The sequence below is a fragment of the Nanorana parkeri genome, unplaced genomic scaffold, assembly GCF_000935625.1.
Source record: "Nanorana parkeri isolate BGI_ZX_2015 unplaced genomic scaffold, ASM93562v1 scaffold84, whole genome shotgun sequence".
In the NCBI taxonomy this organism is placed as follows: Eukaryota; Metazoa; Chordata; class Amphibia; order Anura; family Dicroglossidae; genus Nanorana; species Nanorana parkeri.
Genome location: NW_017306352.1, coordinates 1,991,869 through 2,005,810, shown reverse-complemented (window position 1 = coordinate 2,005,810; position 13,942 = coordinate 1,991,869). Strand labels below are relative to the sequence as shown.

At 40.6% G+C, this 13,942-nt stretch overlaps 1 protein-coding gene across 6 annotated transcripts in view; it reads right to left on the bottom strand.

Annotated features, from left to right (window-relative positions):
- PARD3 (par-3 family cell polarity regulator) overlaps positions 1 to 13,942 on the bottom strand; it is a 535,067-nt gene that overhangs the window by 133,897 nt on the left and 387,228 nt on the right. For all 6 annotated transcript variants that reach the window (XM_018552327.1, XM_018552326.1, XM_018552321.1 and 3 more), the window contains one exon: positions 4,381 to 4,635. In XM_018552327.1, the coding sequence (XP_018407829.1) occupies positions 4,381 to 4,635 (255 nt within the window). The remainder of the gene's footprint in view (positions 1 to 4,380; positions 4,636 to 13,942) is intronic.

The following is a 13,942-nucleotide window of genomic DNA, read 5'->3' as shown; positions in this document are numbered from 1 at the left end:
TCCACTCCCTCCCCTGTCACCTCTGCCATGCCGCCCCTGGTACAGCTGATACTCATGTAAGAGGCCCCCCAGGCTGCGCAGACTCCTCACATGGGTACCGGTCATACCCCCCTGATGGCGGTGTTCTATCAAAGTTTGTGACTATGTTACAATGCGTGACCGGTGACGTGGTCACACATTTCAATGTAATCATGCCCTGTTTTTTGGCGGTGCAATGTGTGACCACCAGTAGGTCAAGCATTCCAACGCTTTGTCAGCTTTTCCAGGGCAGATTGGCATCGCAAATCATATGTGCAGGAGAACTGATCTGCCCTGGAACAGCTGTTCGGTCCTGAAATGTAACTTCTATCCGACTCTGTGAGTGCGATCTCACATTCCATCCCAAAGTCGGATAAATGTGACATTTCAGGACCGAACAGCTGTTCAAGGGCAGATCAGTTCTGCACTGGACAGGGAGCCGCAGCAGGGGGATGAAAGAGCCACATGCGGCTCCGGGGGCCACAGGTTGATGACCCCCTGATCTAGGAGATCTACCCTTCCCATCCACAGAAACACCTTCCCATCCACAGAAACACAACAGGAAGTGTGAATCTCTCCCAATTTAGAGAAAATCCAAACTCTGATAGTTGTGCCTGTAGCCACTGAAAGTTAACCCCTCTTTTCTGCTTTTCTGGCAACACACGTAACGTTTTAGACAAAACAGAATGTGGAATATCTCGGGGGGCAGGGAGGGTGCCTGGAGTTCTTACAAACAGGTAAAATAAAAAATTAACAAAAGACCTTTGGGCCAGTTATATACATTGAAAAACCCTTTCAGGTAAATGTATTCCTATATGTTACATTAAAGAACTACAGTGTTTTTAATATTGTTTTAGTAAGAAACCAATTGAATGTCCAATTTAAAAGCTTTGCGTGTATGTATACATTGTAATTATATCTATACAAACGGGCAGCCATATCTGCTTTTACCATAAGCAGACTCTCCTTAGTCTTCAGCAATGCTGTACAATGATTGTGCCTTGATCCTGTCTTTCACTTCAAGTCAAACAGGCTCTCAGGCAGTGATGGAGAGAGCTAGCACCAGGAGCAAGATCCAACCAGGCACTACTGCATTTACAATAGCGTCATTCTAACATGTTGCAGGCACTGGTGTCTGGAGGTGCTTAGTCAGCTTTACAAGACAAGCATGCTACTGTTCAATATTGGTCAAACTCATTGACTGGAGAGGACACAGGAGCCTACGGAGCTTTGAACAGTGTGTCTTTCTAAAGTTGCACAGTGTGATAGGGTGTGTGTGAATCACAAGACAAGGCTGACCGAAATTACAAATACAGTTCACTTAAATGTATGTCAACCGTTCTTTTAAGCCTGTGAAACACTGTATGCGAAGCGGTGGTGCGCGGACCTTCGCGTGCAGTGTGTCATGTAATTTTCACTCCGGCGCGTCAGCTTGCGAGAGCTTGCATAGCGGAGCGTACCGAGATGAAAAATGCCATCGTCAGCCAATCGTCTTGCACGTATAAACTCGCACGTCACAATGCAAAGTCCATTCGGTTGCAGGGTGCGAGACGATTGGCTGAAGATGCAGTCTTTCATCTGGCCGCGCTCAGCTCACACACTAAATGCGAACATCCGTGCCTCGCATGCAGCGTGTCATGGGCCACCTGGTTGGAAGTCTGCTTTTTTTTTTTACCTCCACATATGTAAGGAGATGATTAAACATTTTCACATCAATTCTTTTCCTGAAATGTAACACAAAAATTAAAAACAAACAGTGGTTTACTAGCCAGCTATTTCTCTTTTCTTATAGACAAAATCCTCTTGACATATGTGAATGGCATTTACACTGCTGCAAAAAATAGTTTAAAAAAAAACATTTCCTTTAAAATGGACATTTTCCCAAAAGTGGTAAAATGCACAGAGGAAAAAAAACATGTGATTATGGTATTTATGTGTCCATTAAAGCAGAAGCTGAAAGCTATGGATGAGAAGCCTACTATTTGCCTGCTATTTAGATTTGCTGAGGCTTTGTGCCACTTTTAGTTCAATTGTGCTTTCAGAACAATGCACCCGCCATATGTGCTGAGCACGGAGGAACGCTTCAGCATAGTCAGAAGGGTCTCATATAGAGGACCACAGACTGCGGGGAAGGGCACTCTTCTATTACTTTATTGCTGCATATTGCGGCAGGTCAGTAACTTGTGTTTTCATCTTTACGATGCACAAGATCAACAGCCATGATACGCTAAATGTGTTCAACCAGAATGCAGTACACCACCCTGAGAAGCAATGGAGTGTCTGGACCATGCAATGAGTGAATCCATCAACCTGCACTTGATTAAAGAGGCTACAATGAGGAAAGGCTGCACATAGTGTATGGGAATCATTTTCAAGTGTTCATTTAAGGAGATACATTAAACTGCCTTATACAGAAAAAAAACTAATAACACTACTTTTAGACATTCATAACTGATGTCCGTTACCCCATCTGCTAGAAAGGGGAGTCAGAGGAGGAGGCCAAATCTCAAAAGCCATAGTAAAATAAAGCAAACTTTAAAGAGGTACTGCTTAGGACAATGTTTTAGTCTTTAAAGAGACCCTGTCACTGGGTTAAGAAATTGAAGATAAAAGAGATTTTGAAATGCTTACTTGCAGTGTATTTTCTTTCCATATTTTGTTAAAATTTACTTGCAATGTGCTTTTGAACTTGCTAGAAAATCTGACTACTTCAGGATAGCCGATTCCCTAGCACAGCCCCATCCCTCTCTGCATGATATAGCACACTGACAGCGTCTCATTGCTCTCTGTGCTAGCAAAGCTCCTCCATTCCTCCTCTCTAGCGAAAGTGTAGACTTTCGCTAGAGTGACAGCTCTGAATCTATTGAGGCTGCTGACATCACATCCAAGATGGCAGCAACCAGCAGCAGGCTCGGGGCTTTTAGATGTCTACAATGGTAAGGCTTTTACAGACAAATAACATGCACAAAATGTTAAATGAACATATCTTATGGCAAGATTTTTCTTAAAATGATCTGGCAAAAGAGTATCTAAGCTTTCCAGCTAAACTTTATTAAATCAGAATTTCCTTGCTTTAAAAAGTACATTTAGGAGCTTGTACTTTGGACTAACCTTGATCTATGATGCCTTAGGTATCCCAAAACTCAGGAATAACTACTTTAAAAATCAAAAATACCAGTGTGGGGAAACAGAACCTGTCCTCTCCCATGCCTAAAAACTGGCACATCCTTGCGACCTGTTGCCCCACTGGCCAATATTAGTGACCAGAGGGAACAGACTCAAGCTCTGGATCACACAGTTGGACAAGATTTGCATAATGGAACACACTATCCAAACCAAAATAAAACATGGTGGCTGGAAATGGGCTTTGAGTATACTCTAATTTCCAAAAGCCTTAAATGTTCTTTATTTACATCTAAAACTCACAAAGTAGAAATCAGACTGAATATCATGGGAAGTTGCAAAGTAATTTTTTTTCTGTTTCAGGGGAAAAACAACTGTCAAACTGCAGTCTAATCTATCCTTTCAGCGTCAGGAAGGAACCTTTGAAATGTTGCCTTTTAGGTTAACCTTAAGGGTTGTTTTAATATTGTACAACTTTCCAATTAAACATAGCTGCCAGCAAACAAACTGCAGAGAGTTCTCTTTTTTTTTGCTTAGCTATCAAGATCCCCAGTGCTCTGGATGAAATCTGGCATCTTTTGGTGAACTAAAGACAAAATGGAAGATTACAAAGCAGAATGGAGACAACTCTCATAATTAGGTCAAACACGAAAGAACGCTAGTAAAGTCAATTACTGCGAAGAACATCTCCTAAAAAGGAAGAAAAAGGCTACCAGCAAAATACCCTTTTTCAGAAAGAACTAATTTGGAGCTGGTGAGTAAATCCTGACACGTTCTTTGTAATAAAACAACACTTAAATATCAAAGGACCAAAAAGAAAAATGGATAAATCTGCTTCCACTACCAGGCGACCAACAAAACATACACTAAAATGCCACTGCAAAATGAAGAAACTGTCTTGTATAATTAGCGATATTTTTATCTACAATGATTTCGACTTTGACTTAAAGTAAAAAAAAAATCCTCTAATCAAGCTCTTGATCAAAGGAAAGGAATGTCTTTCTGACATAAGCACTCTATACTCTAGAAAAAGACTGCTGATAAGAGACTAAGGCTTCTCTTGTATAAAAAATACTTTATTTCAGTTAGGAATAGTGTAAAACCACTTAAATTTCATCTCATTCATTACAAAGGATTCCAGATCTGCAATCAGCCACCGATGGGCAGAAATCAACAGCTAAAACAAAAAACATTATAAATTATCATTAAGGACATCTGAATATTTTGCCCGGTGCCTACCTGTCTACAGGTGAAGGCTTGGAGTTCCTCGGTTTCTTAACTTGGGCGTAAAGTGCCTCCATTGGCTTTCCGTCTCTTGGACTTTGAGGTCTACTGTTCAAATTTAAGGTACCGCTGTTAGGAGAGTCATACTGGCCCGTAGTAGCATAGGCTGGATCGTCGGAGATGCTGTAATTCTTTGAATATTCTTGAATCTCTGCATAGTCTTTTTCCCGAGCTTGTCTTTCTCGAATTTCACGGGTTTTAGCCTGAATCCTGTGTAAATAAGAAATGTTTACATTTCAGATCCAAATTTAAAGCATTTTAATTACTTAGAACTAATCTGTTTTCATACTACACAAAAATAATGTAATTTATCAAAACAGCAGAGCTACAGTGTCAAAACCAAATATAACCGCCCCTTTCTTTACCTTCGTACACTGTCCCTGAATGCTCCAAATATTAATATTCATTTTTCAAAGCTGGAGTCAATGAATTGTAATGCCAGTTAAAGTAATATTAAAGTTAAAGGTTTTTAATGTATTTCAACTGCCCCCAGGGTGAGGTTTGCCGAGTTGAGGTGGAGCTTTGAATTCCATGGACGTGCCTGGGAATGTGGAAGCTGCATCATTCATCACTCATTTTGTGTTCTGCTGGTTTGTTTGTTTTTTTTAACACCTCTTATGTGAGCAGTTTTTTTTTAAATCAATAAAGTATTTTAATGTGAATATGGTCTGTGTGATAATCTGTCTTCTGTTTTGATTTTATTGTGGATGAGTGGAGTCCCCCACACTAGTAGAAAGACAGATTGCATCAACTTGGTACCCGGGTGTTCAGAACCTTAAGGGCAGGATAACTCCACCTGGAGGCAAACAGGGTAAAGTACTATTCACCATCTCTTTGAGAGGTCTGACCATAAGGTGAGAGGCAGCTATTGAAGTTCTGTACGGGTGAAGATACGTTCTAAACATTAAGTGCACAGGCTCATCAATCACATCTATTATATATCTATGATTGTAGCACCTTTGTGAACTAATAGTTTGTGCACTATTGGTTTTGATTAATTTAGACATTTATTTACAAGATCGCCCACATATTAGATTTGAGCAACATTTCGTTTTTTGGATTGAACATTTTATAAGAACACAAGATATTGTATGCATGTCAAACAATTTTTGAATTCATGTATTTATTATATCACTGTATTTTTACAATGCGATCTGTTTTAAGTTTGTGTTCAATATTATTTAAGTAATATTGTTCACTTAGAGCGCAACACCTTTGACGATTAATTTTTGATAATAACTATATTATATCGGTGTTGCTGCACAAATACATTTGGCACGCGATATATTGAATTTTTATAGTAAGCTGCTTCTTGCTGACAATGATCACTACTTTGCACTTCCCAAACAGCCAAATTAATTTTGCTGCACAAATGTCAGTCACAGGAGTATACAAAGGACGATGGAATGCCCAAGTATGCATTTCTGTGCACTTTCTGACCACCAAAGTCCACGTGTGTGCCTACCTTGGCTTTTAACATCAGCTCCATGCATCCAGCAACTGTTGGAGGTTACTATTTGTGTGGGAAATCCACTGCAGCTGCTTAGTAAAGTGCCCACTTGATGCTGGTGTTGATGTTTAAAAATGTCACGGTCTACAACCCAAACTGGGAGTGCTCACAGAGAGGCAGACTTCTCAAGGCAAAACCTTTTTTTTTTATATAGAATGAGCAGGGTTATAACCTACGTCAGGTTTTTCTTTCTGCCTGTTTACCTGTTCCGGGCTTACTATACCATGGTGACCTGTGTCACCGGGAAAGAACAGGTGAGTGAATTGAAAATTCTATAGGTGTCACTGGAAAAGGAATAGGGAGTAATATTTACTAATAGGGTCACAGGTAACAGATGTCTATATCAATACAAGGGATTTCTTCAAAATTTGGGCGGATTTCCATCTATTTACTGTCCATGTCTGCGGCAGAAAGTAAAGGGAAACCTCCCTGATGTGAACCTTGACACTATTGTAAACCTACAAGATATTTAAAACCCTTTCACATACTATCCAAAACTAAAATACAGAAAAGGATAGGCTGGAGAACTACTTTTACTACAAACGCTCTGTGTTCATTAGCAGCCTAAATGCGGCAGAAAACTAGACTGGCAGGCTATTATGTGCCAATACAAACCCTGTCAGGTGCTTTAATAAAAAGGCCAGTTGTTGTTCAGGGCTCTTTTCTACCCTAAAAGACCGTTGTACTGCATGATGCGTAGGCTGGGAGCACAATTGCCCATCTCTGCGTGTCAGGAAAAGAGCAGGGGAAAAGGCCTCTTCCACTAAGCCAATGTTCCAGACATACTACTTATTATAAACTATACATTTAAAATGCACATATACACCATCAAAAGAAAGTGGAAAAATGTCAAGCCTGACGGATAGTGATTACACAATATACACAGGTGCCAATCTGATGGACCATTATGGTGTGCTGCAGGGCTGCTGCCTCTCCAGAAATCCCTGACAATTAGGTGAACCGCTAAGGAAGCAGACTGCTGTTACTTGGCGCAGCTATCTGACAGGAAGATATTTTGACAGCCATCTCTCTGCACTTCCACATTTCACTGCACATTTCAATTCAATACAGACTTATAACGCAACATTTACTCTGGAAGGTGAAAAAAATGCTACATTTAGAGGAGTTCCGTCTGAGCGCCAATAAGGACAGAACCCAGATACATTTACATTACTCTGCAGCACAATTTGAGATGTGAACTGTCAAAGTGATTAGTATCTTGCATTATTACAGTTTTAAAAGGCACTATCTAAGTTACTTACTTAGAACAAAGTATGCAGACTAGGAGTTCTTACTTTCTTAATCTACATGTTCATTCCAAGCTAGAATGTAAAAATATAAGTCAGACAGCCATGCAAGCAGGATTTTCAGAAGTGAAAGCAGCCATTGCATTTTTCTCAACATGAACCTGTTGCTTCCTGGAAAGCAGCATGTTTTATCTTCAAGGATTACGGAGGCAATGCCGCTGACACTTTCAGGTGTGTGGCATACACAGTCCCCAGCTGGGTCTTGTGGCTCAGGCCCCCCCGACTGCTATGTTACTGCAGGATATAGTAGTGATGTAGCAGCTAGTGGAAGAAACCACAGTGCCCAGTGGTGAATATGCTACCGTATGACCATGAACATGCTATACACCAGAAAATGAATAACAGCATCCATAACTCTTGAACAGAACAAAGACTGAAAACACAGAGCACTAGAAAGATTAGAATATGTTTAAATCTAATTTAATTACAGGGTGCACTCACATCCCTGTTTTGTTATTCAAGCTACAGGGGTGCTTTAAAGAAATGTTCCATATAAAACAGTTCACTTTCCAGTAGGTAAATGGTGATGGTGGCAGCTTGGTGGACAAATGAAGGGCTGCTTGAAAAATTGTTAAGCATAATATTCTTTCCCACTACTGGGGTATAGCTGAATATAAAGCTACGGCCTGCAACAGTTTTGGCACACATACATTGGGGGGAATTGATCAAAACTGGAACAGACAAAATCTGAAGCAGTTGCCCATGGCAGACAATCAGCTTCTATTTTCAGTTTGCTCAGTTGAGCTTTGAAAATGAAAAGTGGATGCTGATTGGTTGCCATGCACAGCTGCTCCAGATTTTGTCTCTCTAGTTTTGTTAAAGGAGAACTATGAGGTGAGTGCTTTTCACTCACCTCATAGTTCTAGCCGACCTGTGACAATGAGACTGTCACAGGTCGGCTCAGTAGATCGGGAGGTGAGCGAACACATACCGGCGTTCGCTCACCTCTTGATCCTGTCACGGCTCTCTGCCGTGACAGGGGAGGGGCTGGATTCCCCCCTCACCGCTCCGATCCGCCAGCGCTGACTGGCAGAACGGACGGGGGAGGGGGTGGGTACAGCTGGCTCTGCCTCTAGATAGGCAGAGTCAGCTGTCAGTCACGAAGCTGGGCGGATACCGGCACAATTGTCGGGATCCGCTTCAGCTGCGGTGTCTCAGTATACCGCTAGCAGCAGCTCGCGGTATACTGCGGCGTCTCAGTATACAGCGAGCTACAGCTCACGGTATACTGAGCCTAGGGTGACAGGAGGACGCTAGTTTGTGTCCTCCCGTTACCCTAAGGAGAACTATGGGGAAAAGCCTTAACCCCATAGTTCTCCTTTAAGTTCCCCTCATTGTGGTTTTTTTTTTACAACAAGCATCTAGTGTAGGATACCTAGAGTTTGCAGTTATATATTTATTGTGCTACAGCTTTAACTCAGCCTCAGACAAAGTCTCACAGGTCTATTCACAAAAGGGTGAAGTGTTTGGAGAAGTCAGGAGAAGAGAACAATCTAGGACAACATAGCCGATTTGGAAAAAAATCTCTAATTCAGCTATATTGTCCACTTTTCCTGCCTTCTCCAAACACTTCACCCTTTTCTGAAGAACCCTGCTAGACTCACAGTAAGCTCATTCACTATTTTCTGAAGAACCCTGCTAGACTCACAGTAAGCTCATTCACTATAAAGGTGAGCAAAGCCAGGGCTCCATGTCAAGTCCAAGGGATCTTACTGCCCATCACCGGTTCTGCATTTAGCTCCCTCCACTTACTCCCCAAGTTATATCTCAACCCTGCTAACGGATAGGACATCAGTTATAACAGCTACAAAAGATCAGCAGCAAAGGAACTTCACAGTGTTGACTATCTAAAGAGATAAAAACAAATATGAATTTAGATCGCTTGATTCTTTAAGAATACTCTTGCCCCATCACGCTGTGTAGCGTTCTTATGTATCTAAGTGATTCTTTGCTGCCAATCTTTCATTGAGCTTTTGAAACGGTCATCTATTTTTTTTAGAATCAGAATATGGATTTTAACCATCTGAAGGGTGAAGGTAAGTGTAGCTCAGGGATTAGCACCTCTCCCTTGGGAAGCGCCTAGGGTTTTATTTATTCTGCACAAAAATCTGCATTTACCTTAGTTTCCTCTCATTAACTGGCTTTTATCTATACTGGACAAGTGTATACTGGTATAAATATAATGGCACATTACAGACAGAAAACTAATGTCAATAGTTCTATGCTCTTTGCAAGGTCTTATAAAGTATGACCCTATATGAATGAATGATCAATATCATGTTCTAAAAACCACAGTATGGTGGGATGACTTTGACTTATGGGGTCAGCGGTTTATAGGGTTTCATATGTACAGTTAGCAAAAGCACATAAGGCAACCGATGACAACCCCATGACAGGTCATCCTAACATACCAAGTTTACAGAAGGGTCACAAATTCCAGTATTTTCCAACATACAGTTTATCAAGGATCTTAAAAGTACTGTGACAAACATTCCCATTTTCCTTTTAACCTGACCAAGCGCAGGTTCACATGACCTCCTAACAAAAAGCTGAGGCTGTTCAATGATATACAGAAGATACAGCATATGTCAGCTTTCTGTAAGCAATAGTAACATCTGCACCATATCTCTTTTTTATTACCAAAATTTTATAGTCACTTTAAATGCTCTTATCTGTCTGACCTAGTGCTGTAAAACAGAAAGAGAGAACGCACTCCGGGGTTCGTCACGACTGGGCTACTCCAGGAGGTCAGAAGGTGCAAAGTGTGCGTCACTGGCAGCTGTGCCCACATAAATAAAGGCCCGATATGTCTGTAAGCATACTGCTATACTATTTAAATATGGGAATAATAACCATAAGTATTTTTTTTTTACAATGTTCAAATCGAAACGGTGCAATGCCCACCACTGAGCTGCAAATAGTAAACTGAGAAATGAAGCTAAGGATACTCCTAAACTGGGCATTTGCAGAGTGCAGGGCAAGTGTTGAAAAACAAATGCAAAGTGTCCAAAAACTTTCAGGAACGGTCAGAGTGAAAACTTTTATTTTCATCATTGAACCATTGTGGACATTTTTACTTCCTGTCCCTGTGACACCTGTACAAGGAATGGGGTATGTGTATGTCACTGTGTCCCAGTTGAAGAGATTTCAAATTACTTCCTGTTCTGACAGGAAGTGGAGGGATATCTCCCTAATATGACATATAGGAAATAAAAACGAGACAAAGGTTCTAACCATTTCTTTCTCTATCCAAATCACAATGCATTTTAGCTTGAATTGATCTCATGTAAATGGTCTTTAATTTGAAAACAAACCAAATGCAGTATGCTTTCACATCACTTTGTGTTTGAGTTGCTTCAAGTTGCGTTTGTATTCACGTTGACTTGTATGAGGATGATAATCAGCTCAGACACAAATCAAGCTCATATAAATGAGCCTTAAAGATGCCAAAAGTGCAAAAATAATAACTAAAAAAAAAATACTCCCAAAACAATTAAGGGATAATAATAATTTTTGTGGTAGCACCTATTCTTCTTTCAAAGAAATAACTGAAGCTTGTGCACTCTTTCGAAAAAAAACTTGTGGAACAGAGAGGCTCAATATGTAAGTGTAAAAGAACATATTTTGGTCAGGGAAATTAAATATTTGCTTTCCGCTTTATAAAAATATTATGTCTTGCAGACTTTTGAAATGCATGAAAAAAAGTGCCCCACTGTTCACTTTCCCTGGTGCAAGGGTGGATGGCCAAAGAAGAAAGATGACACCAATCTATTCTCTCGTGGTGACTTCAGGGTCATCAAGTGTCTTGGTTTTATGCAGTCTTTGGGAAATAAGACACAGAGGTGCAGAGCTCAAAGTATGTAGAAAGCTCTTGTATTAAAACACTGGCGGCAGTATATTTTAAAACAAAATCTTTAAACAAATCTGATGCATGATAATTCAGCATGTAAATCAGGCTTCAGCTGGGCACGTGTGTTCAGAATGTTCTTGAAAAGTTCACTAAAAACTAAACAGCAAGCACTACCTAGTCCACCTCTGAATGGCTGAAGAAAAACAAAATGAAGACTATGGAGTGGCCTAGTCAAAGTCCTGACCTGAATCCTATTGAGAAGCTGTGGCATGACCTTAAAAAAGGCGGCTCATGCTCGAAAGCCTTCCAATGTGGCTGAATTACAACAATTCTGCAAAGATGAGTGGACCAAAATTCCTGCACAGCGCTGTAACAGTCTCATTACAAGTTATCGCAAATGCTTGATTGCAGTTCTTGCTGCTAAGGGTTGCCCAACCAGTTATTAGGTTTAGGGGGAAAACACTTTTTCACACAGGGTTTTGGATTTTATTTTCCCTTAATAATAAAAACCTTCCTTTAAAAACTGCATGTTGTGTTTACTTGTGTTATCTTTGACTAATATTTAAATTTGTTTGATGATCTGAAACATTAAAGTGTGACAAACGTGCAAAACATTGAAAAATCAGGAACATAAATGTATAGGTCTGACAAGGTAGGTCGAGGCCTCTGACAGGTTCAGTTTTCAAGTCTGGCTGGAGTGCTTAATATAAATCAACTTTGCAGTGTTGATCGCAATAATCACGCCATATAAAATGTAAATTCATAAAATTCATTACTCCACTTATCCTAAATACCCCAAAAATAATAAAATGCATAGGATGGGGGCCTGGATAATAAGGTTAATGTCGCTCCTGCTGTCACTAAAGTCACATTAGCAATCTCTTTTCAGCTTGACACAAATTAATGATTTTAATTCTAGACACTTGTCACAGTGCTTACTAGCCTTTCTTCTAATTAAAATGGATGAAGCTCCGTGATCAAGAAACCACAATTTTTTTTTTCTTTCTATACTTGCTACATTCCTATTCATTAGAGAACAGCTTACATCACCCATAACACAGGACAGGGCGAGATGTGCAGTGCCAGCTGACATATGGGGAAGTCATCTTTCCCCCAGGGGTGTTGTACAATGGAAGCTCTTGGGAATGTTCAGCGCTAGATCGTTTTAATTACTGCATTGTACAAATGGATTCATTACAACACCCTGTGATTAGGAATCGGCCTCTTCCCTTTTCAATGCCAGAGGCCAGGAGATGCACAACACACCCCTTTAATAAGTACATCTCACTTCATCCTGTACGGGAGCCACAATAGACTGACAATGTGCAATGAGACACAATGTGAATAGGAGGGCAAAAGACAAATCACTAATTGCTGCATGGCTCTAATCGGACTGATTATAAAAACTGCTAGAAGGGCAAAGTGTGTTGTCTGGGTTGATCATAGTAACCAACAGAGCAAGTACATTTTTAACATTATGGAATTCTAATGAGTAGAATTTTTACTCAAAAAAATTGTGTGTGCGTGTTACTGGAAAATTCTAAAGCTTACAAAACTGAACTGGTGTTTATCCCATAGAAGCTAACAATCTAATGGCTCCGTCAAAGTCAAAAACACACAAGGGTAGAAGCTGATTTATTGATTAGAGGCATTTATAGAGCACCAACAATTTACACAGACCTTTACATGCTGTACATTCACATCAATCAGGGATCTGACAATCTGAGGACCCTGTTGCACCTGCACGCACACACACACACACATTAGGGCCAATTTAAGCAGGAGCCTGATAACCTACCATCATGTCTTTGAAGTGTAGGTGGATAGTCAAGCAACCACAGGGAGAACATGCAAAAGCCATGCAGACAGTGGCTGGAATTCAAACCAAGAACCTCAGCGCTGTAAGGCAGAAGTGCTAACCACTAACTTAATAGCAAACTTTAGTGCTGAAAAAAAGGAACAGAACACACCCCTGGAGGAAAACCACCAATACACAGGGACAACATGCTAACTCCATATAGCTGCCGAGAGTCTGTTTACAGGGGCCGCAGATAGCGCTGTAAGGCATACGGACCTGGCAGCGAAAGAGTTAAAGCTGAACTACAGGCAGAGATACAAGACATGAATAAATGCAGCTCTCTATTCACTGATACATCATTACATGTTTCTATTTTCTTTAAGTGACACTAAACTCAGGAGTTAAATCTCAAAAATACATTCAAGTACCTTAACTATTAACAAAAATGTATCTTATTTGTGCATCACTCGGCTGTAGATCCTCAAATCATCTCTGAATTGGTGCCGACACTGTCCTTCCTTCTGGAGGGGGGCTACTTGTGTTCCCCATGGTCCCTGTGTGTGTTGTAAAGTAGTCACCCCTCCAAGCTCACTCCCGTAATGGACTACAATCTCAACACAAATTAGTAAACTAAATGTGAGATTGTAGTCCATCACAGAAGTGAGCTTGGAGCGGTGACTATTTTACAACACACAAGGAAGGACAGAGCCAGCACCAATTCAGAGATGATTTGAGGATCTACAGCCGAGTGATACACAAATAAGATAAATTTTTGTTAATAGGTTACTTGAATGCATTTTTGAGATTTAAATTTCTGAGTTCAGTGTCACTTATAGTAAGCAGTGTAAACACCTGAATTTGACTTGTAATCCCCTATAGAGCAGAGCTCAGACTGGGAGAGGGAGAAGCAGCACGAGCGTTGTGCTACAGTGCTCATGTGGTAACAGGGAACATGCTGACAGTAAAAAAAAAACAGTCACAGAGAGCTGAGCTCATAAATCTGCTGTTTCTCTTTTCAATGTGCACTCAAAGGGTGGGGAAGGGACCTGTAA